Source organism: Clupea harengus, chromosome 17 (assembly GCF_900700415.2).
Source record: "Clupea harengus chromosome 17, Ch_v2.0.2, whole genome shotgun sequence".
Classification (NCBI taxonomy): Eukaryota; Metazoa; Chordata; class Actinopteri; order Clupeiformes; family Clupeidae; genus Clupea; species Clupea harengus.
In genome coordinates, this window is record NC_045168.1 from 21,480,856 (window position 1) to 21,507,139 (window position 26,284).

The 26,284-nt window shown below is 43.9% G+C and overlaps 3 protein-coding genes across 4 annotated transcripts in view; 2 read left to right on the top strand and 1 right to left on the bottom strand.

The window, feature by feature from the left end:
* The window catches only part of LOC105897247 (NEDD4-like E3 ubiquitin-protein ligase WWP1), a 15,591-nt gene extending 4,770 nt beyond the window's left edge, over positions 1-10,821 (top strand). For both annotated transcript variants that reach the window (XM_012824158.3, XM_031584315.2), the window contains exons 6-25: positions 604-741; positions 1,005-1,071; positions 1,723-1,868; positions 2,944-3,205; positions 3,452-3,547; positions 3,748-3,922; positions 4,636-4,690; positions 5,137-5,221; positions 5,445-5,573; positions 5,792-5,867; positions 5,974-6,045; positions 6,274-6,362; positions 6,792-6,951; positions 8,030-8,163; positions 8,513-8,653; positions 8,955-9,075; positions 9,241-9,345; positions 9,476-9,572; positions 9,731-9,803; positions 10,025-10,821. In XM_012824158.3, the coding sequence (XP_012679612.2) occupies positions 604-741; positions 1,005-1,071; positions 1,723-1,868; positions 2,944-3,205; positions 3,452-3,547; positions 3,748-3,922; positions 4,636-4,690; positions 5,137-5,221; positions 5,445-5,573; positions 5,792-5,867; positions 5,974-6,045; positions 6,274-6,362; positions 6,792-6,951; positions 8,030-8,163; positions 8,513-8,653; positions 8,955-9,075; positions 9,241-9,345; positions 9,476-9,572; positions 9,731-9,803; positions 10,025-10,124 (2,321 nt within the window). In that variant the 3' untranslated portion in view covers positions 10,125-10,821. The remainder of the gene's footprint in view (positions 1-603; positions 742-1,004; positions 1,072-1,722; positions 1,869-2,943; positions 3,206-3,451; positions 3,548-3,747; positions 3,923-4,635; positions 4,691-5,136; positions 5,222-5,444; positions 5,574-5,791; positions 5,868-5,973; positions 6,046-6,273; positions 6,363-6,791; positions 6,952-8,029; positions 8,164-8,512; positions 8,654-8,954; positions 9,076-9,240; positions 9,346-9,475; positions 9,573-9,730; positions 9,804-10,024) is intronic.
* A 1,465-nt stretch (positions 10,822-12,286) lies between these two features.
* On the bottom strand, positions 12,287-18,275 carry rmdn1 (regulator of microtubule dynamics 1). The gene is made up of 10 exons (XM_012824160.3): positions 17,855-18,275; positions 17,012-17,117; positions 15,685-15,772; positions 14,633-14,792; positions 14,154-14,243; positions 13,993-14,048; positions 13,814-13,901; positions 13,328-13,358; positions 13,009-13,142; positions 12,287-12,525 (listed from the first exon to the last, which is right to left on the bottom strand). Exons 1-10 carry the CDS (start codon positions 17,966-17,968, stop codon positions 12,481-12,483), a joined length of 912 nt encoding a protein of 303 aa, XP_012679614.2. The 5' UTR covers positions 17,969-18,275; the 3' UTR covers positions 12,287-12,480.
* A 3,682-nt stretch (positions 18,276-21,957) lies between these two features.
* rbis (ribosomal biogenesis factor) lies at positions 21,958-24,242 on the top strand. The gene is made up of 4 exons (XM_042710292.1): positions 21,958-22,054; positions 22,279-22,430; positions 22,729-22,845; positions 23,759-24,242. Exons 2-4 carry the CDS (start codon positions 22,317-22,319, stop codon positions 23,825-23,827), a joined length of 300 nt encoding a protein of 99 aa, XP_042566226.1. The 5' UTR covers positions 21,958-22,054; positions 22,279-22,316; the 3' UTR covers positions 23,828-24,242.
* Positions 24,243-26,284: the final 2,042 nt, after the last annotated feature.

Here is a 26,284-nt window from a genome sequence, read left to right on the forward strand (position 1 = left end):
CAAGCTACGAGCAATAGAACCTGGTGTAACAATAAATACTACTTTACATAAGAAATATAACAAAATGAAATAAAAGAAAAAGAAGTGCAGAAATGTTACTGCTGTAATTGCAAGTTACGCACTAGTCGAAGTGCCAGTTAGGACGGGAAGTGCTCTCTGAAGAGCTTCTCAAAGTATGCCTGTGTATTTTCATTGAGTTCAGCACAGGGCATGACATTTTTGTACAATCATGGGTGGGTTGAGGTGAAGTGTGGGATGAAATGCATCTGGTTGGCGTAATGAGAGGCTCTGGACTGCAGAGCTGGCACTGAGTGGCTGCAGAGATGTCTAAACTGTCTAAATGGAAACGGATAGATGTGTGTTTGCAGGAGATGGGGGAAGGGTAGTTAGGGAGGCTGTGTGAGTTGTGGCAGACACTATGCTGGTATTCCACCCTTCCATGACATGGGGAAGTTAGTGGCTTACTTCACAGAGGTGTGTGCGTGTGTGTTTTTCGAGGCAGGAGGGTGCTTGACAGAAAGAGTTGCAGATGCAGCATTAGGAGCTGTCTGTGGTGCTAACGTGTGATTTACCATATGTAACCACACTCTGTGTGTGTTTCAGTGGAGCGGGTGAGGCAGGTGCTGCCCCTGATGGTCGAGGGGAAGAGTGGCGTGGTCAACGCAGGGGAGCTGACAGTGGTGCTGGACGGCCTTAGCGTCGACCAAGAGACTCTTCACAACAGCAGCACAAACACAACCAGTGGGTCCCACTAATCCCATGCATGTCTGCATTAAAATATGCCTTTCTGGTGAAGATGTGTTTATTTTTATGTTGTTTGTAAGTGTTTTTAGACTATGCATGTTAGAATATAGGTATAGTCTATATTATGATTATGATCCTGAATTTCCCTAACGGGATTAATAAAAGTGTGATTATGTTTCAGTGACTATAGATGTATAATTAATGTGTGAATTTGCTTTCAGACATGTTTTTTTTTTTTCTTCTTCATGTTTCTCTGGCAGAAATTCAGCAGAATGGAGATGCCATTCACGAAAATGGCGACAGCCCGTCAACAAGGGCTCCAAACAGGTGAGCTCAAGGGGACTGAGAGTGAGCGGGTCGTGCCTCCCGCCAGTGTTTTACACCCCTCGTCTCCGCATGCCACACCATGCACTGGATGTTAAGAGTGGAATCAGCTGGTTCAGTAGAGCGGAAATGTAGCAGCTCATTCACATTCTGATTGTGACTCTCACTCTCTCTCTCTCTCTGTTTCTCTTTCTCTCTCTCTGTTTCTCTCTCTCTCTCCCTCCTCTCTCTCTCCTGCCTGTGCTGGTAGAGATTGTGAATGCTTGGTCTTCTATCAGCTAGAAAGTATGCCTGTGTATTTTCATTGAGTTCAGCACAGGGCATGACGTTTTTGTACAATCTGTCAGCCTTGGACAGGAGGTGGCATACAGATTGTACGCAGTTTTGACTGGAACTGAAATAATGTTAGGGCTGTTTGAAGCAAGTGTGGTTTCATGAAAATAGCCCTCAGCCCTTACATAATGTAACACTTAATTGCCTACCTATGCACTCAAGGTTGCATGAGGATGGAAATCTCAGTCCTATTGTGAACACTTCTTTGAAATGAACAATAGCGTCTGTTATTGCTTTATCGTGTCAGACTGAGGTAAGACACGTGTGTGTGCTCGGTTTGACACTTACATCTATGTGTGTGTGTTTATGTGTGCTTTTCAGTGGGTGTGTTTCTAACGGCGTGGACAGCTCCGCCTGTAGTGACTCGAGCTCCGCCCCTATTGTCAACGGAGACACAGACTCCTCCCCTTCTCACCAGGCCGCGCCCGTCCCCATGCAGACAGACAGCGATGCAGGCACTCGGACAGGTGACAAACTGAAATGACACCACTGGGATGTATCTGCCATCATAGTCACATACTCACAATAACCAGTTACTCACCAGTTCATTCAAACCACAACTAGTTTATCAGTTAATAGATACCATAAATGAACTCACCGAGTCACTCGCCACTAAACTGACCCATCTGTTCATTCATTCCCTCTCGTCTACTAATATTAATTAGTTTTAATATGATGGGACACGTCACTGCTGATTGGGTAACACCTCTGACACACCAACCAAACAAGAGAAAATGTACTTCAAAGTAGGGCTGAACGATTTGGGAAAATAATCTAATTGCGATTTTTTACCAAAATATTGCAATTGCGATTTAATATGCGATTTTTTTTATCCTCTTTTTTTCCCAACAAAACGTGATGAATGATTTAAATATGACCAACACAATATTAGATACATTTAGTGTAAAATATTCTTTCCCACATTTTACATTTTTATTTAACTGCTCATTACAGAAACAAGAACAACAAATCGGTGGCTTTGCCACTGTGCATTTAAGTAAAGTGCATTTTTTTTTTTTTTTTTTTTTTTTTTTTTTAGACCACGTTTTTTAATCGCGAACGTTGCGGTTAGAAAATCGCGTTCTATCATATCGCGATTAAATCGCAAATGCAATTAATCGTTCAGCCCTACTTCAAAGTCTGTTGCACAGCGATTCAAAGAAATGTGGTTGTTTTGAGATTGAATGTGCCCCCTGTAGAACTAGACTCAACTCACTCATTTGGTTACTTGTCTGATGAGGCCTTTCACTGCCTCTCCATCACTCACTTTCACTCTCTCTCTCTTTATATGTAAAACTAAACTATTACTATGTCATAACTCTATACCCCTCATCTCACCAAACTCCTTCCCTACTTACTCACTCACTCATTCACTCGCTCATCACATCACCATCTCCCCATCCTTCATTGTAAGTCCTACACTGTGTTCACACAATGTGAGTCACATCAGTTATTTCTCTCTCCCCCTCCCTTAATCTCTCTCTCTCTCTCTCTCTCTCTCTCTCTCTCTCTCTCTCTCTCTCTCTCTCTCTCTCTGTGTAGTAAATGGTTCAGATACTGCTGCAGTGCCATGTACGGAAGAGATGCCAGTCGCCGGTAGTTCAGATGAAGAGCGTGACGGAGCGCCTGCAGACCCCCCTGCCCCTCTACCCTCCTCTTCTTCCTCTTCCTCTCCTGCCCCAGAAGCAGCCGTCGCCCCCCCCTCATCCCCCCCTCCAGCCTCCAACTCCTCGGGCCCCTCGGAGGCTGCCAAACCACGGCAGCAGACCCCCAACGCAGCCACAACAGAGCCCCTTCCTCCAGGGTACACACACACACACACACACACACACACACACACACAAAATAAGCAGTATGTTCATGTTGTTGAACCCATACATTTTTTTTATTAAACATGCTTGTAATCCAATGCATCCTGTCTTTTGTGTTAGGCATGTCTTGCCTTTGTTTATTTTTTGAAAGGGCCAAAATAAAATATTCAAAACCAGTAGTCACTTGGTTGTGAGCAATGGGTGTGTGACTATATTCTGTTCCTCTTCTCTGACCTCAGGTGGGAGCAGAGGAAGGATCCCCATGGAAGGACATACTACGTCGACCACAACACACGCACCACCACGTGGGAAAGACCTCAGCCGCTTCCACCAGGGTGAGTTCATCCCACCCATCTTCCCACCCATGCTCTGCTGGGTTGAGTTATCCAGTGCCCCTTCACTTCTGCCTTTTATCTGTTAAGTATTTGACCCCTTAACCCCGTGTGTGTGTGTGTGTGTGTGTGTGTGTGTGTGTGTGTGTGTGTGTGTGTGAGGCATTACACCAGTTAAATGTTTAATGTGACTGTGTTTTTAGCTGGGAGAGGCGGGTAGACGACCGCGGCAGGATCTACTACGTGGACCACAACACGCGCACCACCACCTGGCAGCGGCCCACCATGGAGTCCGTGCGCAACTTCGAGCAGTGGCAGTCGCAGCGCAGTCAGCTGCAGGGCGCCATGCAGCAGATCAACCAGAGATACCTCTACTCTGTAAGAGCCAATCACAGCGCCGCACCCGACTGGACAGCCAGTCAGAGCATAGCCTTTGATCAGACCAACCAATCAAGCACGACAACCCCTGCAAAAAAAACAACCAATCACAGTCGTCATGTCTTCTCCTGTGAACCTTTAATCATAGTCTTGTTCTGTCCCTAGGTTGGGCAGAGTGCTGAGATGTTCATGGTGTCTGGACAGTGTATGGGGATGTTAGGGTCCAGATGAGTGCATGTTCTAATAATGATTAGGGGGTGGACAGTATTGAAGGAACATAAGTGTTCACAGGCTCTTTTTTTTTGGAGGGAGAGTTAGTTTTGGTGAGGACCAGTAAACGGTCTAACGACAGTGGAAGGGCCACTGTTCAGGGTTCACACAGTCTTCTGTTCACACATTGGGACCTGTATGGATCTACTGGGACTTGCCTTGATGAAGTAGTATGTGTTTGGTGTCGGATTGGTGTCCTGGTGAGTTATAAGATAATCCTGTCTCTTGTGATTAGTTCAGGAGAGATCTAGCAGACAGAAATGATGAACGAGTATGTATTTGTGTCTGATTGATGTCCTAGTGAGCCGTAAGATAATCCTGTCTCTTGTGATTAGTTGTGGAGAGCTCTAGCAGATAGAAATAGAGAGATTGTGAGGGGAAAGTCACTTTTTCTTTAATTCTACACTGTAATGGAAGTTTTTCCTGCTGTTATATATTACCAGGCCTCCATGATGTCTACGGAGAATGACCCATTGGGACCTCTACCTCCTGGATGGGGTAAGCATCTTTGTTTTCTTCCATATTTCCAGCATCTCTTCTCTCTCTCCCTCTGCCCCTCTCCTTCTGTCTCTTCTTCCCTTCTCTCTCTATCTCCCCCTCCCTCCCTGTCTTTGTTTGTCTCTTCATCTTCCTCTCAATCTGACTTTCTGGTTAGTTAGTCTGGTAAGTTAATCATTTCTGGAGAAGGTAAACAGTGTAGGTGTGTGAGCCATGTCCTTTGAGATGTTACATGTCGGTGTGAAGATTGATATCTATGAAACACTTTTGCCATCTTTGTTTGTTTGGAATGTTTTCATACTTTGTCTGGGATTCATTAGTGTGTGTATAGTATAAGATCTGTCTTGAATATTGCCCCGTCTCTGTTGAGGTACCTCCACACTGCTATTTGGATACTTGTGTATAATTGTGTGTGTGTGTGTGTCTGTCTGTGTCTGTGTTTTTAGAGCGACGTGTGGACTCAAACGACCGTGTGTACTTCGTCAACCACAGCACAAAGACCACCCAGTGGGAGGACCCTCGCACACAAGGGTGAGCCACCTTATCATCGTCTTCATCACAACAACTTTCCTCATCAATCATATCTGGTTCTCTGACAGTTCTAATGTTCATTAACCCACAAGGTTCACACTGGAAACTCTTTAAGCCACTTTGTGCCCCCCCTCCTTCCCTATCCCTTTGGCCTTCTCACTTTAATCATATCTTTTATTTCTTTCTTTGTTTCTATTTACGCCACTCCCTTTATCTCTGTCAGGCTGCAGAACGAGGAGCCTCTACCAGAGGGTTGGGAGATCAGATACACCCGCGAGGGCGTCCGCTACTTTGTGGATCACAACACGAGGACCACGACGTTCAGTGATCCACGCACTGGCAAATCATCAGTGTATGTTCTTTCATCTAACTGCTGAGTGTGATTTTGTATGCCACTTGTAGACAAGGAGTTCCAACCTCGTGTGTGTGTGTGTGTGTGTGTGTGTGTGTGTGTGTGTGTGTGTGTGTGTGTGTGTGTGTGTGTGTGTGTGTGTGTGTGTGTGTGTGTGTGTGTGTGTGTGTGTGTGTGTGACAGATCTTATCTCACTTTAACTGGCCATTTTCTTGCAGGAGCAGTAAAGGTCCTCAGATTGCTTATGAGCGGAGCTTTAGATGGAAGCTTGCACACTTCCGCTACCTATGTCAGGTAAGTTTCTCACACCTCTCTCAGTCTCTCATGCTCTCTGACCCAATCTGGAATATTCACCTTTGACCTTTCTATTTGTAAACATGACGCTGGTCTTTCCTTGCAGTCGAATGCATTGCCCAGCCATGTGAAGATTACGGTCTCCAGACAGACACTGTTTGAAGACTCCTTCCAACAGGTGAGCCGTCCACACACACACACACACACACACACACACACACACACACTCTCACCTCCCTACACACACACTCTCACTCCCCTACACACACACACACACACACACACACTCACACTCACTCCCCTACACACCCCAACACTCAGCAGTGAAACAGCCATGAACCGCTTTGTTGGGGTAATTTCAAGTCTGTGTGTGTGTGTGTGTGTGTATCTCTCTCTCTCTGTGTAGATCATGGCTCTGAAGCCCTATGACCTAAGGAGGAGACTATATGTGATCTTCCGAGGAGAAGAGGGACTGGACTACGGTGGCCTTGCAAGGTCAGTGCACACTTGTACATTCATGCATTCATTCATTCACACATAAACACACAGGCACACCCTGGATATTTGCTACTGTCTGTGTCTGCTTTGTGAGCCACTTCATGACTGTGGAGAGCTCTCAGACACACGCGTAGGTGAGCTCTGTGTCTCTTACACACACACACACACTTATACACACTTACACACTCACAGAGACACTCACGGACTGCTTACTATTGTACCTTGCTTTAGTTTGTCATCCCCAGACCATGTGTACACACACACACACACACACACACACACACTCACTCACACTATTCTACCCTGACATACAAAAATATATGAAGTGAAGTACATACTACAGTCAAGGAGTTCACTGAAATTCTCTGTCTGTTTCCCTTTTTCACTCACTCCATCTTTCTGTCTCATTCCTGTGGCCTCTGACAGGGAGTGGTTTTTCCTGTTGTCTCACGAGGTGCTGAACCCTATGTACTGTCTGTTTGAGTATGCGGGGAAGAGTAACTACTGCCTGCAGATCAACCCCGCCTCCACCATCAACCCCGACCACCTGGCCTACTTTTGCTTCATCGGCCGCTTTATCGCCATGGTGAGCTCTCTCTCTCTCTCTTTGGTCCACTGCCTAGACTGCTTGTGTTTCAGAAGTCTCCTTACTGCACTCATGACAAGCGAATGTTGTTATTTTTTTGTCAAGATCAGTAGGCCTATAGCCCAACTCGCTTTCACTCTTAAGAATTCATTTGGGCCTAGAATGTGAACCTGTGTTGCATATTCAATGTAATAAGCTAACATATTTGTCTAGTGGAACACATTTGCAAGTTTGGAGCTAGGCACTGATATGACAAATGTTCAGGCATAGCTTCCGCCTTGCTGAGATGTTAAATGTTTCAGCAGACTTTTTGGCACTTAGTGCAGTGCGAATTGTGGGAGCAGAAGAAATTCAAGTTTTCTGATGAAAACTCAGGTTGACTTAGCAGGCCACTTTCACCCCTTTCCTCATTAGCATAGTGTACCTGTTGTGTAGTGATGCTAAAGAAAGATCTTAAGCTTTCACTGCAACAGCCTATTAGGGTCGTCTCGGGTACTGGTATTCCGCGTTAATTAGATTGAAATCCTTTACATGGCTTTTTTACGTATTCTGGGAACAAGCTGTAAGCTATTAGGTGCAGTTGATCCAGAACCATAGTATAACTGAACAGGTCAGTTTAGCTGAGCATTGGATCAATGGGGGAGAGTGGACATCAGCTATAGAGGTATCCATTTCCGTAACACAAGACTACTGGTGGCTATATATATATATATATATATATGTAGATATACTGACATTATGGGATGTCCCAGAGACCGGGAAAGAGTTTCTGTCAGCCCTTTTTGTCAAAATGGGGCCTAGCGATTTCACATAAGCTAACCCCTAGGGTCTGGCCTATTCTGGTTTACTGGAATCCACACATAAACATACATACACACACACACACACACACACACACTTATTAAATTGCAGTCAGAGCTGTCCGTTGGCTGAACTCTCAATTGCTTACGTTTCGCCTGCTTGACAATATGATTTTATTGACCACCGATGCCCTTGTGCTCCCCCTCTTGGTCAGTCTGTAACTCTGTCTCTGTGTGTGTGTGTGTGTCTGTGTGTGTGTGTCTGTGTCTGTGTGTAGGCCCTGTTCCACGGCAAGTTTATAGATACAGGCTTCTCCCTGCCCTTCTATAAGCGCATGCTCAACAAGAAACTCATCCTCAAAGACCTGGAGTCTATCGACCCCGAGTTCTACAACTCGCTCATCTGGATCAGGTACACATATATAAGCACACACACACACACACACACACACACACACTCCCATATGTTCTTGGACACACATAGACTTTTTCTCTTTTTATCAGGCAATACCACATATTCATGAACAGGCATATGTGTATGTATTAAATTATTGGAAGTTTGTGTGTGCGCTTGTGTACATGAGGAGAGCAGTACTATGAGGAAGAATGGGTCTACATGTGAATGTAATGTAGAATTAATGTGTGTGTGTGTGTGTGTGTGTGTGTGTGTGTGTGTGTGTGTGTGTGTGTGTGTGTGTGTGTGTGTGTGTGTGTGTGTGTGTGTGTGTGTGTGTGTGTGTGTGTGTGTGTGTGTGTGTCAGGGATAACAACATAGAGGAGTGTGGCCTGGAGATGTACTTCTCAGTGGACATGGAGATCCTGGGGAAGATCACGTCTCATGACCTGAAGCCTGACGGTGCCAACCTACTAGTTACTGAGGAGAGCAAGGAGGAGTACATTGGGTAGGTGCAGACAGGTTCCCGTGCGATGGGCTCTTTCAGTGTTCGAAGTGTTGGCATCAGTTCATTGGTTCGCCGCTGACTGGGTGTAGCATATGGATGGAAACATGTAACATCTGTGTGGTGTACAGTTGTTTTAACTGTGTGTGTGTGTGTGTGTGTGTGTGTGTGTGTGTGTGTGTGTGTGTGTGTGTGTGTGTGTGTGTGTGTGTGTGTGTGTGTGTGTGTGTGTGTGTGTGTGTGTGTGTGTGTGTGTGTGTGTGTGTGTGTGTGTGTGTGCGTGCGTGCGTGCGTGTTCTCGTAGGTTGATGGCGGAGTGGCGTTTCTCCCGGGGTGTGGAGGGCCAAACGAAAGCCTTCCTGGACGGCTTCAATGAGGTGGTGCCTCTACAGTGGCTGCAGTACTTTGATGAGAAGGAACTTGAGGTGACGACTGACCCTCTCTTTCTCAGTTTTGTCTCCTTCTCTCCCACTTCTCGGTCAAATACAAAAACACAACTTGTCTACACACAAGTACATTAGGAACATACTGAAATTGAAAACGTACCGGACTGAAAAGTGTGTGTGTGTGTGTGTGTGTGTGTGGGTCAGGTAATGCTCTGCGGGATGCAGGAGGTTGACCTGCAGGACTGGCAGAGGAACACCGTATATCGCCACTACACCAGGAACAGCAAACAGATCATGTGGTTCTGGCAGGTATGTATGCAGGCGCACACCCCAGTGAACGCCCAGATGCAGATTCACATGTGCAGTCGTATGCATATATCTAACACATGTGCAGTCTTATGCATATATTTAACACCTTATTTTCTGATATTATATAAAGTTTGTGAAGGAAATGGACAATGAGGTGCGTCTACGGCTGATGCAGTTCGTCACGGGGACGTGCAGGCTGCCACTAGGGGGCTTTGCTGAGCTCATGGGTAATTCATCCTCTGATTTTCATGAATCCATCCATCCATCCATCCATCCATCCCTACCTACCTGCTTTCCCATCTTGATAATTCCTCCCATCACCCACTATGTGGGTGTCTCTCTCCTCCTGTCTCTCACTACTTTGCGGTTTCATCTCCCCTTGCAGGCAGTAATGGTCCGCAGAAGTTCTGCATAGAGAAGGTTGGGAAAGACACCTGGCTTCCTCGCAGCCACACCTGGTCAGTACTGCACTTCTGAAGCTTTATTTGACTTTATTTGCCTTTTTTTTTTTTTTTTTTAAGTCGTTTGTCATTGTCTCATCTTGTTCTCACTTATTTGATGGCATTCAGAGGAAAAAATGTTGTGCCTAGTTAGGATATTGATGTGATTACAAAATTCAAAGGCCTCTTTTGGTTTGACTCTTCTGTTAGGTGATATTAAAACAAATTTCCTGTTACAGTTTCAACAGGCTGGACTTGCCTCCCTACAAGAGCTACGAGCAGCTTAAGGAGAAGCTGCTCTTCGCCATCGAGGAAACGGAGGGCTTTGGCCAGGAGTAGGCCCACCCTCTGCTCCCCTTGGCCCCAACCCCTCCCGGCTCACCCCCCCCCCCCCCGCCCCTACCCCTACCCCTCTCACCAAAAGGAAAAGAATTGCACAGATATTTACCAATGTACATAAGCTATTCTCACATTTCAAACCAAAATCTTAATCTGCAACCTCATGTTAGCGATTTTTAGCCTCCTCCCGTGTGTCTGGCCGTGATTATGCAAGCAAACTCTCCAGTGCTTCTCCTTAAAGGTCTCTGCCTGTCCGTGTGGGTGCGTGAGCAAGACGGTTTGCATGTGAGTGAGTAAGATGGTTTGCATGTGAGTGAGTGTGTGAGCATATGTATGTGAGTGTATGTGTGTGTGAGTGTGTGTGTGTAAGTGAGTGTGTAAGTGAGTGTTTGTTTGTGTGTGTGTGTGAGAGAGAGACTGAGAAAGTAGTGCATCTCAGTGCTTGGCTCTAGTTTTATAGAGCTGCTGAGATAGTTTGATTGACAGCTGAGCTTGCTGCTGCCGCCCCCTCTTAACAGTATTCAACACCGCACTGAGGGGTGTGTCTGTGAGACTGTGTGTGTGTGTGTGTGTGTGTGTGTGTGAGAGAGAGAGAAAAGAGCTGTGCAACGGTGAGTGTACAGCTCTGCGGTGGCCTTACTAAGTATGTGTGTGTGTGTGTGTGTGTGTGTGTGTGTGTGTGTTTTCGTCTGGGTTAGGTGGGTGCTCTGTCTGGTGTGTGTTTGTGCTCTGGCTGTGTGTTTGTGTGTGTTTTCCTCTCCTTGTCACTGCTTTGGCTGTGTGTGTGTGTGTGTGTGTGTGTGTTCATTTGTGTGTTCAAGACATCTTGTCCACTGTGGTCAGGATACTAACTATAAGCACTGTCTCTAATGCAACTATACACATAAGCAGCATCTGTAATGCAAGAATACATAATATAATACTCATATACACAGACACACACCAAAGATGATCGGTCACAGTGCGATACTGAAGGGCACGTGTGCTGTGTGAGATGTGTGAGAAGGCTTTGAGGTCATGATCTAGGACCTCTGAACATTGGCTTGCTCCTCTCTCATACGGTGTTGTACTGTAGCAGTGAACACACACACACACACACACACACACACACACACACACACACACACACACACACACACACACACACACACACACACACACACACACACACACACATTCGCTCTTGCCTACAAACACACACCAGAGCAGTAACGTGCCTGTTCCATGCCAACATTCTGCTACACCGGTTTCATTTCCACTTCAACGCAAAAGGAGTCTGTTTTTGTTTTTGTTTCCGATTTTTCCGCTCTGTCTCAACTGATAATGTGAATCTCCGGTGGTGGCCACACGAGGACAGCCCCATCATGATGATGATGATGATGATGATGATGATGATGATGCTCTGGGACGGCCTCAGGCCCGGCCTCAGGCCCAGCAGGAGTGTCTGCCTATGATCATGTCTCCTCAGCATGCTCCTGCTGGCCAACCCAACCCGGCTTCCCCCACTGGCGGATCATAAAGACGACAACAACAACAACAACAACAACAACAATAAACAACAACGGAAATCTCGCCTCTCCCTGAAAACAATGACAACAACAAACGATTGTAAGTGGAGGAGAAATCTCCTCATCAGGCTGAGCTGCCTGGACTTGGCTGCTGCCCCCCCCCCTCTCCCCCCTCTTCACACACTCTCATTCTCTCGCGTGCTCAGAACCCAGTGTAACATATCAGCTGTAGATAGACACTGTACAGACTGACCCCTGCTGGAGATGTGTATAAAATATTAATTTTTAATCTGCTTTACCCATTTTAATGGATTGATTGATTGACTGGCTGACTGACTGACTGATTTATCGGTTGAATGAATTGAGACAAAAAAAAAAATCAGTGGGGGATGCGCTGTGCTCAGGATTCACCAAAACCCTGTTGGCTGTCTAAATCTGTTAGGAGTGATTTTTCTCTTTTGGTTGGATCTGCCTGTGGAAGACATCTACTTAATAAATGTGTCCGACCAGCTGGTCTCTGCCTTTGCTTGTGTGGGGCAGGGTGTCGGGACCTCTAAGGACAATCTGAAAATCTGCCCTCAATTTGGAAAAGGAAATGGTTATGGTGATGTAGATGGTTATGGAGTTTATCATGAAGACCTGTACAACTAGAAGTGTTTTAGAAATTACAATTTTATTTCAAAGTTAAGGGAAGTTTGTAAACCATTGGGCACTTTTGAAAATAAAAGGTTAAGGCAGATTTACACAGAATGAATACAACTGAAACAGGCCAGAATCATCCCAGTTATCCAGACGACTGGAACTAAGCAAATCTTTATCGGAGAGGGATCCACTTCTGCAGGGAGACGTCAAGCGTTGAGCTTCTTCAGAAGATCCACAGCCTCTTTATGCACCTGTGAGGAAAGAAGCCAATCAAAACTATAACCAGCACTGTCCAAACGTCTGGTTAACCAACTTCTCTACCAGTTTAATGTTGTATTGATTTGCTCAGTCAAATGTACTCAGACGCCATAATCTGACATGAGTTCAGTGCCATGCTGAAAATGTACATGCACTATATGCTACTGACACTTCACATGTGCTTGTATAGCATAACAGTGAAGAGGTGATGTTTCTTTAGACTTGAGGCAAAATAAAGGTTCAGTGCCATAGTCAGTTATGGCACAACAGGGGTTTCATGTGTGTAGCACTATGAGGTTGAAGTACTGTATGTTGTCAAGCTATGCCAGTGTAGATGCACAATGTCATGCCACTACACCACAGAGATCAAGCAGACATGAGACCATGGGGTAGCGTAAAACTCCGTCGTATGAATACTAGAGTCATGCTATTTCAGAAAAGGGCCGTGTTATTGCAGTGAGGAAGGAAGAAGTCACCTGTTTATCCTCCTCTGTCCGAGGGACATAGTCTTGCGCCCTTGTCAGCCATGCCACGGCTTGCCCATTGTCCTTCAACATCATATAGGACTTTCCCATCATCAGCAGGTTCTTACTGTAAAAGTTAGGATCCACTGTATTGAGAGGGGAATAGAAATAAGAAGTCTATTAGCAATTAGACATGACCTATTGAGATGGCTTAGCTGATTCATAGAGGCAATATGTTAGATGGGTGTGGTGCGTCATGATCATCAAGAAATGGGAGAGGAGTGATCTAGCGATGTGACAAATAGGGGAATGGTGATTTGTGTAACAGTACCTTCCTCGGCTTTCTGAAAAAACACGAGGGCCTGAAATAATTCCAAAACAGAAAAGAATGTCAGTACCTGAATCAGACAACACTAAAATAAGGTAGCGCACACTTAAATGTGACTGAACTGTGATGAAACTCATCAATGCTGGAGGATGAAAATGATTCAACATGCTGTCGACTGTTAAAAATCATCCGGAACCAATGCTGACATAGTCAACCGTCATGAAATTTACATTAAAAAAAAGACAGAATGTTGACGCCCTCTAATCTGCCCCTCTGATGTTAAGAATGTTAATGCCCCCCTCATAGCCCCCTGCCCATATTTTTGTAGCATTTTTTCAAAAGTATGCAGTGGGTGGAGTTAGACTCAACAATGTACTTCAACAATGTACTTCAATTTCCTATCGTGCCTCCAGTTGCCTTAAAGCTATTTATCCATGAATGGCAATGTTGCGTGCGTGTGTGAGAGCTTGGTTGGAACATTTAACTCACCTCCTCAAACGTGGCCGTGGGTGGGGAGGCAAATATCATGGCAGCTACCTTCCGTTGGTACCAGGGCAGCTCTGCAAAGGCGTAGCACCTGTCAGGAGAGACAGGACACACTACTGCTGTTTGTCTTGAATACAGTACATCTCATTTTGTGTGTTAATAAATACTAAACAAGCACCTACCAGTAGCCAAGTATGTGGAGAGAGGTGGCATCTTTGGGGTTGAGCTCTACTGCCCTCTGCAGGAGACAGAAAGAAGTTCAGTTTTAAGTGCTTCTGAGAAGTTTATTAACCTTTTTATGCTCGTCCCTCAAAATGCAAATTGAATACACCGACATGCCTACCTCCAGATGTTCTTTTATGATATAGGAGTTCCCAATTTTCACTTTGACTCCTTCGTAATCGCCGACGTCACTCAAGCACACGGCATACCACTGGGCAAACAGAAACCAACGGTCTTTCAGACACAGCAAGCAAAATATTGCCCTTTGAAACAACTTTGAACAGACTAGCCAGCGGATAGTGAGAGGAGCATTGAGTGTGTGAGAGTCACAGTGTAATGTACTGTTAGAGAGTAAATACATTACAGGGGGCAGTGACAAATGTGCAGTACTGACAGTGTGAGAAGTTCATAGTGAGAATTTTGCGGACTAGGTTGCGAGAGTCGAGCAGGACTAATAACAGAAAATGTGTACCGGTATGTTCCACCACTCACTGTTATACTTGGATGGGTAACACAGACAACAGTGACTGGCATAACATGCTGGGAATAGGGTCTGAGCAATGAGCACACAGTGGATGAGGAGTTCATCAGAGCAGGTACCTTATGAGCAGCAAAGCAGGCGTCGTTCTTCTCTAGGGCGCGCGAGGCGTACTCTAACGCCTCATAGGTCAGCTGCTTCTTCTGCTCTGCCCCCACATGCGACAGGAGAGAGAGGTCACGACACGCCCGGGCCAGCCGCCAAAGAAACTCTGCATCATCGCTGGAGGAGAAGGGTAAAGTGAATATTCCCATGAAGTCTTTGTGTGAACTATATCTTAGGTTTGACTCAGCAACCATATCAAGTCTTTTACCCATGAGGCAGTAATTTGTTGATGCAGGTCGGGATTTGTGTGAGCATGTTGGGAAACTAGTATGACTAAAACTTCACAGCTATGCACACTTACCCCCCTCAACTGAGGTTTTAATGGGGGAAAGTTACAGATGACTTGTACTATTGCAAAGTGTAACTCTTAGCTTAGTTGTTCAGGGTTTTCTAGTCTTCTAAGACTATGTTCAGGTAATTGGTCCTGGAACTATACGTCACAACCAAAGTCAGATCACTAAGCATGGAGATTGATGACTGACATGACCACATGCTCATTTGCCTCTGTCACAACAGAAACACACACATTATACATACACACACACACACACACACACACACACACACCTTCCTGTGAGGAAATAATGATGTGCCCTCTCTCTCTCTCTCTCTCAAGGGCTCCAAACAGGTGAGCTTAAGGGGACTGAGAGTGAGCCGGTCGTGCCTCCCGCCAGTGTTTTACACCCCTCGTCTCCGCATGCCACACCATGCACTGGAGCTTAAGAGTGGAATCAGCTGGTTCAGTAGAGCGGAAATGTAGCAGCTCATTCAAATTTTGATTGTGACTCTCTCTCTCTCTCTCTCTCTGTTGCTCTCTTTCTCTTTCTCTCTCTCTCTCTGTTTCTCTCTTTCTCTCTCCCTCTCTTTCTCTGTTGCTCTCTTTCTCTTTCTCTCTCTCTGTTTCTCTCTCTCTCTCTCTCTCTCTCTCTCTCTCTCACGCACATACGCACACACACACACATACACACACGCACACACACACACGTGTACGGTAACTATAACTTTGTACCTGCTTTTGTACTGCAGAAGGAGCTGGTGGAGTTTCTCTGTGTCCCCACAGCTGTAAAGGTAGTCAGCCTGTTCAAGGACCGCCTCCACTGCAACACAACACAACAGCAGTCCATTACAGCAACACTACACATGCTTTAGGGTCATAGACCAACAGGGGTTTTCAAGCATCAGAAAAAGAAATCTATAATACAACTTTTTTTCTGTACATTAGAATGTATCCTGTGTAATTTTAGTATGAATGGAAAGAATGGCCGTCATACGTTTTTACCACTATTTAAAGACACCCACTATAAAATGTCATTCAATGTAACAACAGTTTAAATGTGTGATCATGTGAGGCATATTTACAGCAACAAAAATTAGATGACATATTAAGACTCTATTTAAGGATCACAATGCAGCTCCCAAATATTAATTCATTGTAGAAATCATTATACTTTGCCAATATCCTTCCAACCACTAGGTTTTACCCATTTGTCAGCAAAAAAGATTTAGTAAAATACCATTCAATTTAGTTTGATCACATATTCTTTTATATATTGTGATAAGCACAGGTAAGTATATTGTTTCATTTTTACATAAATACATCCGTTACACCAAATGGCCGTGGTTTATTACACTGAATAATGTTTAGTCAAACATGGATAGAGTGCATTGGTATTGTCATTGTTTCAATTATTGTAATGTTTTTAATATTAGTCTGAATCATTAAATTAGTTTTAATAACAATCCTGAGCAAATGACAGCAGAAGTGTCCTGATAGCTGAGTGATTTACAATGAAGGCGCCCTGCTTTCTTCTCTGATAGCTAAAATACAGATTTGATGCAATTACTGACATTAACATAAACATCTTTGACCCTTCACGTAACTGGAGCAATATCTTCAACTTAACTGCCATAAAACCACAACTGCGTTTCACAGCACCTAAGGTTCATTGAGGTTCTTCTGTGAAATGCCCTATGCCCTAGTTCCTGCATAGAGATGTAGATCATTAAATGGGATTCTGTGAAAGGCTTCTTTAAACAAGAATGAAGAAACCCAGGCTTAATGACCACATTTCTATGACTTGGTTTAATATGGCAGTGCCAATCTCTTTGCATGTTCAGAGGGGTTTAGCATTCCAGACAGGCTTGCCCATAGATCCGTTCATGCAATCATGTAGTGGAAGTTTGAGTTCATCTGAGAACTACAAAACGACATGATTGAGTGCGGATGTAGCTTGGCCATTGTTACATGAGTTACAGGTGTCTGAATAAGCAGATGCAGGAGAGAGAGACTGGCTCTCGGTGTGAATGAGTGGAGAATCTGGCGTGTTGAAGCTCACCGGGGCTGAGTGCATGCACTGTTGCTGCCCTGCGTAATCTCTGGTACAGCTCACTCCCCAGATAACAAACAGCAGGTACAGAGAGCAGCCAGACCCCTCCTCCAGCCTAAACACACACACACACACACAAAGCATTAAAATTATTATTACACACACACATTACACACATTACACACACACACACACACACACACACACACACACACACACACACACACACACACATTACACACACACACACACACACACACACACACACACACACACACACACACACACACAAGATGACTGCATGTGTGCATCTCAGAATGAAGAGAGCTCTTGTTTGTCAAGTTTCTTTGGACGGGTCGGTTTCCCATAGCCCCCTGCACCTCAACTGAGTATGCGGCAACCTCAAGTGAGGGCTGGGAGCCAGTCACCCAGACTGAGACTGTCCTGTGTCCCTCAGCATGCAAACACACACACACACACACACACACACACACACACACACACACACACACACACACAAAAGGAGACAGACTTACTGACAGATACACACAAACTGACTGACAGACAGAAACCAACAGATACGTTCTATTCAAACAATGTCGAGCTCTATTGGGCAACATATATACTTTGTGAGGATTTGTTTTGTAAAATGCTCTTCACGAATTCAACTTTTTAGAACTGAACATGTCTTCAACAAAGAGACTGTTCACCGATGATATGAGGTAATGTTAACTGCAAATGTGTTTTGTAGTCAGTAGACCGATCGGCTTTCAGATGCCCTTTGCCCTACATCGATACATTCGTTCAAACTTCCTTGTTGACACCGAACCAAGTTAGCTATACAGTACTTACAGTTGCTGTCTGTCCTCGAATAGTTAGAGACCGTTTTGTTCTTGCCGAGCGGGCGGACCTGCTCACTGTGAAGAAGACTCGGGCAACAGACTGTAGGAGGCTTGTAGTCGCCATGACTCCCCCGATCTACTGAGCAGAAAAGTGAGTCCACCCAGAACACTAGCTAACGTCATCTGGTTAGACCATGAGTAACACAGGTGTCAGGAGGCGTTCAAGACCTGAAACGCCCACTGTCCTGACAGTTGTTTTGATCTTCAGTGTGGTCATCAGTTTATTTAACGCCATGCAGAATGGATGCCCTTGAGTAAAGTATTCATCCTTGTCTAAGTTTAAAATATACGCGAATGCCCTTCAAATTCTGTCATGGCGCAGGAGCAAAGTGCCTATGTAAAGTCTTTGGCAGGATGTTATCATTTTTTGTAAAATGTAGAGAGGGTAACTTGGTTTTTTGTACGGCTGGAAGCGTTACTCTGATATTTAAGAGTTCCGATGTTCCAGTTTAGCTGGTTATATTGTTAACTAGTTGTCTTTACGCTTTTTCGCAAGTGTTACATTCTTCTGTTGCAGAACATGCAGAAGAAAAGGATAAAATTACTCTTCCAACAGCTTCGCGTTCATGGTTAAGATAGTCACCGAAAATCATCCACATCATCAACATCATCCACATCAATAACATCCGCCTTTGCCTAATTAGTAGCCTAGTGTAAGTGCAGTCGGATTCTCTTAGCACCGAAGTTGTTTTTCCTAAGTCCTTATGAATTCTACTTCAAGTGGAAGTGGTTAGGGAAAGACTCCGCAGCTTGTGTCAGGGTAGTCATCTCATATTCATATGGATATGGCTATTGAGATACATGCCTTTTCCTGTATAGGGTAGGCTACTTAAAATGAGTCTGTTTCCTTGTTTAATTATAGATGGGGGTGAATCTTCTGTGTGAAACCTTTCTTCTCTCCCTAGATACACATCATTGTAAATAAAACCATGATTTTTCAAGCATTGTCTGACTGAGTCTCCATCAATCTGTAGTAGGCTACAACATTACTATCAGTGGTATTTCCCAGTTTGTATCTGATCCAAATCTTACCCTATCATTATCCTAGTGATTACTTGTAATTTTGATTTAAGAAATGAAACATTGCATTTTCATCTTGTTAAAAAATTCTGAAACATTAATTATAAGGCTGTAACATTAGTTCAAAATATTTAGGCCTTCATTCAGTTAGCATTTTATTCAGTTAGCTACACAAAAATGAGCTACATCTACAACATTTGTGTGTTAGGGTGTGTGTTAGTCTACTAAATTAGCTTATCTTGCAGTATTTGTCTTATACTCGACTGGATGACGTTGTCATATCTGCAGTTAGGGGCAATTAGTGCATCATATGCATCTATTACGAACAACAGAGCCTGACAGTAGGCCTAGTCCATGCTTACTGATACACAGAGGTTGTCTGACTACACCTGGAGGTGATCCACACTCGAGTAACTGTACTTTATTCTCACAACTCATAGTCAGCATCACTCGAGTCGTAACTAATCTATCACTAGATCATAGAAATGTGGCGAATATAAACCCATAATTATATATTATGCACATGATGCTGCAGTTAAGATGCTCCTCTCACGTTGTTTGTATTAGCCTAAATTAAAAGATACAATAGCAAAATACAAAATGATCTAACAACGTTTGTCTGTCAATGCTTGTTTATTGCAGTATTTGGCTTCTTACACTTGACTGGATGAAACCATCAAATCATCTGTGCACAGTATGCATCTATCACAAACAGAGCCAGACTCACTCACCTGGCAGTATCCCAGCTAACTCCCTGAGGCCCTGAAAGTGAACAGGCAACCCATACAAACACTTGTATTTGACACAGATTTTTCAGAGGGATGAAAAAAACATATCATGTAAGTGCAAACATATAACAAAGCACACACATACACATGTACAGCAGACCCACTACAGACCACTGAGAACAGATCAATATTACAGAGAATGATAGGCGAGATTAACGAGGTATGTCTTAAGTTCACGTTTAAAGGTTTCCACCGTTTCAGCCATTCTTAGGTCTTCTGGCAGAGTATTCCAAAGGCTGGGAGCATAGAAACTAAAAGCTGCCTCTCCTTGTCTATTTGTCCTGGCCTTTGGAACTGTTAAGAGTTCAGTGCCCGAAAAACTCAGGGATTTACTGGGTGTGTACATTGAGAGCATGTCTGATATATATTCAGGTACATGAATATGGATTTATTTATAGACTAGTAAAATAATCTTGAAATCTATTCCTAAACTAACAGGTAACCAGTGCAATGATTTTAAGACTGGTGTGATGTGTTCCCTCTGTCTTGTTTTGGCAAGGATTTGTGCTGCTGCATTCTGTATTATTTGTAATTGACTAATGGCTTTTTTTGGTAGACCAGACAAGAGCGAGATACAGTAGTCTAGCCTGCTCGTGATAAAAGTGTGCATCAGTCTTTCAGTGTCAGCCTGAGAGAGAAACAGTTGCACCTTAGGAATGTTTCTTAAGTGATAAAAACATGTTTTAATTATATTTTTGATATGGGTTTCAACATTTAGATCTGAGTCAAATATGACACCTAGGTTTCTGGCCTGGTGCTTGGTGTTAAGTGGTAGTTTTTCTAAATGTGCAGATAGTTTCTCTCTTTCGGCTTTTTCACTAATGAAAAACAGTGTCAAAAGCTGTGCTCAGATCCAGAAGGGCAAGGACAGAAGTCTTCGGTTCAGTTTTTTTAGAGTCAGAATTAAATCTGAGGTCATTTACAACCTTGACTAACACTGTTTCTGTTCTGTGATGCTTTTGGTCAGAATTTCTGTATCAGCCAGTGTGAAAGAGCTCATACTGTTACAGCATGGTGGAAGGGGGTGGAAGAAAAAGGAAGTTTCTTTGTGGTTGATGCAGCAATCTGTCTTTATTCCAGTAAAGTGCAGTAACGAAGCATGTGGAAAATCTGCATCCGCATTCAGCGGTGCAGATCTGAACAACAAGCATCTCCAACTCTAGCCATACTGTTTAAGACACCTTCTAGGCTTTTAATGTAAATGATCAAGGCTTCAAATGCAAACAGGTCTGGCAACCTTTTGCTGTTCTGTATGATAATCAGGACTCTCTGACTGAGATTGTTCCCAACGGGCTACCCCATTCCCATACTATGATTAATTGCAGTCACTCACACCTCAGTTTGTTTCCTGACCCCAGGTGTCTGAGCAAATCCAGTGTGGGGAACTTTCCTTTGTTACCATGATAAGATTACCATTTTGGATATTATGCTGGCCAACTTTTGGTGGTCAAAGCAGCTGCTTGCTCATGAATCTCATGTTCACTCACAGGATATAGTAATTTTTTTACAGGGGTCAACAAACAAGACATTTGGTATGTTCTGAGAAATACTCTCCGTTTGTTATCTTATCTCTGAAGCATGCTGCAAATTCCTCACATTTAGAGGTGGAAAACAGACAATCATCTACTTTGGGTACAGGCTACTGGACAGCAGAACTATGAACCCACAAGGGAAGGAAGTGTTGCTGTATTTTTGCAGTGTAATTCCATCCATTTACACTACACTACCTAGGCGATTCTGGCCTAAATATCTATATCTATATATTTCCTTAAAGTACTTTCCTTTCGGTAAAGGATTTAATTTCACCCCCATATCAAGGGTACACAATTTGTTGCTTTCTCAGCTACACAATTTGAAGTTCATCAGTATGCAATATATGTATACATTTTATCATCTACCTTTCAACTCTCAGACAGGTGGATGTTCAAAACACCTTTTGTAGCTCCTCTTCATCTTGGAGATGCTTTTTTCAGATGAACAACACTAGTATCCTAGGTTCTTTGTATATTAAAAAGGCATTTCATATTTACATTTTTTTTTTTTTTAAACACAAGCGTTATCCTGCTTTGAAACCAAACAACCAACCTACCGATAAACAAACAAACGGACAGCGGAGTTCATTATTTAAAGATAGTGAAAACAAACAAACAAACAAACAGTGCATCAACGGTGTTAGAGAATTACATGGAAATGTCTCATTTTCTCCTCCAGAACGAGGGGCGGCGATAGTGCTGTCGACTCTCCACGAATCGCATTGAAAATGTTGCGAGGCACCCGTAGTGTATACGTCACTGACAACCGACGGAAGCTCGCCATGTGGAGATGAATTGCCTACAATTACGGTACATCTATACTTTGCTTTGCTACAGAGTTACGTTTTAACTGATTATTTTAATACAGGGGATAAGCCAAGACTCTTGTGCATAAACAAGTACCTCACTGCGTGGGGAAGCTATTTCGGCTTGCTAGCTAGGTTTATGGTAGTTAACAGCCTGTGTTACCCATATTTGTGAATTTACAAACTGTAATGACGTAAACTAATATATTCTATTGAACGAATTCCCAGTTAACGTTGATTAAGATAAGCTGATCCTACAAGCAGTCATGGGTAAGAACAGCAAACAGAGGGGGAAGAAGCAGATGAACGTTTTCCAAGTGGCAAGCAAACAGTTCAAACCCAAAAGCAAAACGAAGCAAGTCAAAACATCTCTCAAACACGTGAGTAACTTTTCGCTATGCATGTGGGCCTCGTTATAGCCACATAGCCTACACAATTTATTCTCTGCGTTATTAACTAGGATACACCTCATTTAGCTCAAAAGTAAGATGTGCCTAGCTGGGGATAAATCTATTTCAAGTTTCTATCTTTGGGGTCGAATAGCAACTCAGTTAGAATTCCACATTATTAATGGCGTTCTGAGGAACAATTTGATAACACCAATCTCTGAGTTAATGAGTGCAGTGATAAGAGGGTGAACACAAGTATTGCGTTGTGATTGTTCTCTCTGGCTCTCAGATCAACACCCTGAAGCACGAGAAGGTGCAGAACCTGAATGAGATGTTTACCGAGGTGCAGCGTGATGTGAAAAGCATCTCAAAGAATGTCGCGCAGGAACCCAAGAAGCAGGCTCCGGTAAGATTTTAACCAGATTCATTGTTTTACTTAAGATCCCTGTTCAAAAGACTGCCTCTACCAGCGACGTCCAGCTGTGCACCCCGTTGTGCAGGCCACTCACGGGACTTTGGGGTCCACAGCGAGGTCACCCAATCAGTTGATCCCAGAGTTCCGTGGGGGCTCGTGCACAGTGGAAAATGACTGACCAGTTGGCTACCCCAAGCCGGTTTCAAGGCTCCCGATCATCACTCCTATATATATACGACACACCTCTGGCCAGTTGTCGGGCAATAGAAGTTGGAGGAGTCATCACCAAGAAGTTCGTTGGACAATTCAAGATTCACATTCAGAGCCATTCACTTTCGTCCTTGCCGTGCGTCATTGAGAATAAACCACAGTCGTCGGTCATTCATGTCCATCCTGCCATCCGAGGCTTGTGTGTGTGTGTGTGTGTGTGTGTGTGTGTGTGTGTGTGTGTGTGTGTGTGTGTGTGTGTGTGTGTGTGTGTGCAATAAATACTTTGTTACATCCATCATCATTGGAACTTTGACATTCTTGTTCTTACCGGACAATCTGTGGCGATTGTCACTTAGTCATTCCACCTTCATACAGATCCTTTTGGGATTCATTCACTCAGATATCCCCCTATTTTATATTGATGAAGTTGTATGTCCCCCATTTGACTGCATCTCAAAACTAAATAGGTCTCAAAACCTATGTGCTATTTGAGTTGTGTCCTCCCTGGTAAGGGTGACTACACAGTCACTCCCTTTACCATCTCTCTGTTCTCTGTTTGACCTGCTTCACTGCTGTCCATTGAAAGTGAATGGTAACCTGTGATCTAGCAGAGTTTAGTTGCATGTACATAAGCCTGGCATTACAGACCAGAAAGCTACTCCTAATTAACTGTTTTGTTTTTGTCTTTGTGTAGGTTGTAAGGAAGCCCCCCAAGGAAGCTGTGAATGTGGACAATGCAGCTCAACTTTTCTCCCAGTTGTAACTGGATGATGTCACGCTCTGGCTGTAAATGGCAAACTGCATCATTTGAGATGTACCTTGTCAATCATTTTATTTCAGTAATCGACCAGGCAGGTCCCCGAGTGGAGGCCAGCCAGTAATATCCTGATTTTCAGCTGTGCCTGTCCAAGACTGTTGGTGAGCGAACATGGAAATTGTATTTTTTCCAGAGACTTGGCTGATGATGGCTCTGCTGCAGGACTGTCCAGTGGATGTTGGGACATGATGCTCTATTTGTTTGTTTAACAAAAAAAATGATACCTATGGGAAGTGTTTCAGAGAATTGTGTAAACCTCTGTGATTCTGGCAGTGCTGTGTTGACACCTTATTCTGAGATGAAGACTTTGTGTGTTATATTTTATTATAAATATATAAATATTAAATAATAATGTAACCTACCCCCCCCAGTGTCCTGTTGTGTGGTTCATTACATGAGATGTGTTCTAACGTCACCATGTCGTAATTGTTGTAGGGTCTTGATGACTGTTCTGACATGATGTTTTATTATTATTATTATGGAGCATATCATTAATTTTTTCATTAATTTTCAAAAAAAAAAATTTGTTTTGTTTTAAATGTTCCTTTGAATTTGTTTGCATAGCCCGTTTATGCCAGCAAATGGATGAAAGGCTTAGTGCCACTAGATGGCAGTCTTGCTACATCGGTACTGGCATTCAGTGTACACTCACGCACACAGCCATACCCAATCACATACTCACTCAATCACACATTTAAGCTCTTTTCACCCATGTGTCTAGACAGCAGTCTGTCTGAGAAAAAGATGAAAATCCCATACTCACTGTCTGCACCATCTCAACAGAAATATCACTGAAGTTACGGCCCTTGGTGTGTGTGTGTGTGTGTCTGCCGCCTGTGCGTCACTGCAGATTTCAGAATGAATGATTTTCAGTTTTTTTATTTCTGAGGGCACGACCTGCAGGGTGTTATGCTACAGACAACATTACACTCTGTTGCTAAGAAGAGGCGGTTGAGTATGAGTGTATTTCTGCACCTGTCAATGCGAACCTATGCTGCACCCTCAGTTTGGTGTGTTTTCTCAGGTAGGGTGGTTTAGAGGGAAAACAGACACTCTTTTGTCTTAAAATCCTTTAATGTAATAAGGTCTTTAGTCAATAGAGTTGGAGTTGCATGCGTTTTCCCTTTTCAAATCTCGGTGAGCTACACTGTTCTGATAATGATGTTGAGGTCCAAGATGAGCAATGCATATATTCCTTGTCTAGCCCAATGGACAATTGAATGCTCAAGCCTGATGAGCAGTTTTGAAATGTCCAAAAGATGTGTTAGGCCTGTCACGGTTTCTTATCCATATATCCTATGGGATCCTAATTACTTGCCCACTGGGTCTGAGTGGACAGCCAGGCCTGGTGTCCACTGCTGACTTAAAATGTCTGCTGTGCCGGAATGTCTTTCCTGATATTCATGGTGTGAATCCAAGCAGCAGAAAGCTCTGTGACGTTCTGCCAGTTTGCTCCCTAAACCGCACAATACGTTTCATCCATCGACAGTAAAAGATGTCCAGCCGAGAGTGTTAATTACAGTCTGTCTTTAACAAGGGCCGTGGAGATTGACGATCAGAGCTCTCTCTGTACGTCTCTGTGTCTTTTAGCAGTTTGACATTTTCACTCTCTCTCTCGTTCGTCCTCCCAATCCTTCACTTCTCTCTGTTAATGATGTCTACCACGTTCTCCCTGAGGCGCGAGGATCCTGCAGCGGCAAACGGCTCAGATGTGAGTTATGGCCTCATCTTCCACCGCAGGACTCGGCCGATATTATCATCCATATCCCGGATAAGCATCTCCTCGCTCGCATGTCTAATCTAAATCTTCTTTTGTGTTGACGCGGCACACTCGCTCTACGGAGCTCACCTACTTCCCTTTGACATTCAGAATTCTATGAAGGCTGAACGGTGCCGTAAATATTAGGAGGGGAGATGAGATTATATGCGTAGCCCCCATATTCAATCCGTTGAGAGGACGCAACCATTCACTCTACACATACATATTCTTGTAAGCACTTCGCCGAGAGTGTCTGTGTTTGGACTGCGGCTTCTTTTGTGTTACATACTGGGGAGGTTAATTATATAATCAGTTTGATGAATCAATATGCCTGTTTATGCCATTTTAATCTGTCTCGACAACAGAGCAACATGCTGAGTGGTCTCCGCTCAACTTTCAATTTCATGCTCGTGGAGCCGAGAAATGAAAGATCATTTAAACCACTGAACCAAAGGGGTCCATCTGCAATCTGTTTTGTTTACCTCGGCCACCGGGACCTGAGAGAAATCTGTCAGGGGCTTTTCGCCTGAAGTGCGTGGAAACACCCAGACACCTTTGGAAGAGAACTGGGGATCCTCATTCTACATTCCTTGGGGATCATCACCATATAGACATATATGATCATCACCACCTTGTCGAAGGGA

Coding starts and splice junctions, on each gene's coding strand:
- rmdn1 (XM_012824160.3), bottom strand. CDS start 17,968: ATGGCGACTACAAGCCTCCTACAGTCTGTTGCCCGAGTCTTCTTCACA. Junction 15,773..17,011: donor AGTGCATGCACTCAGCCCCG/GTGAGCTTCAAC, acceptor GTTGTGTTGCAG/TGGAGGCGGTCCTTGAACAG. Junction 14,049..14,153: donor TCATAAAAGAACATCTGGAG/GTAGGCATGTCG, acceptor TGTCTCCTGCAG/AGGGCAGTAGAGCTCAACCC.
- rbis (XM_042710292.1), top strand. CDS start 22,317: ATGGGTAAGAACAGCAAACAGAGGGGGAAGAAGCAGATGAACGTTTTC. Junction 22,431..22,728: donor TCAAAACATCTCTCAAACAC/GTGAGTAACTTT, acceptor TCTGGCTCTCAG/ATCAACACCCTGAAGCACGA. Junction 22,846..23,758: donor AACCCAAGAAGCAGGCTCCG/GTAAGATTTTAA, acceptor GTCTTTGTGTAG/GTTGTAAGGAAGCCCCCCAA.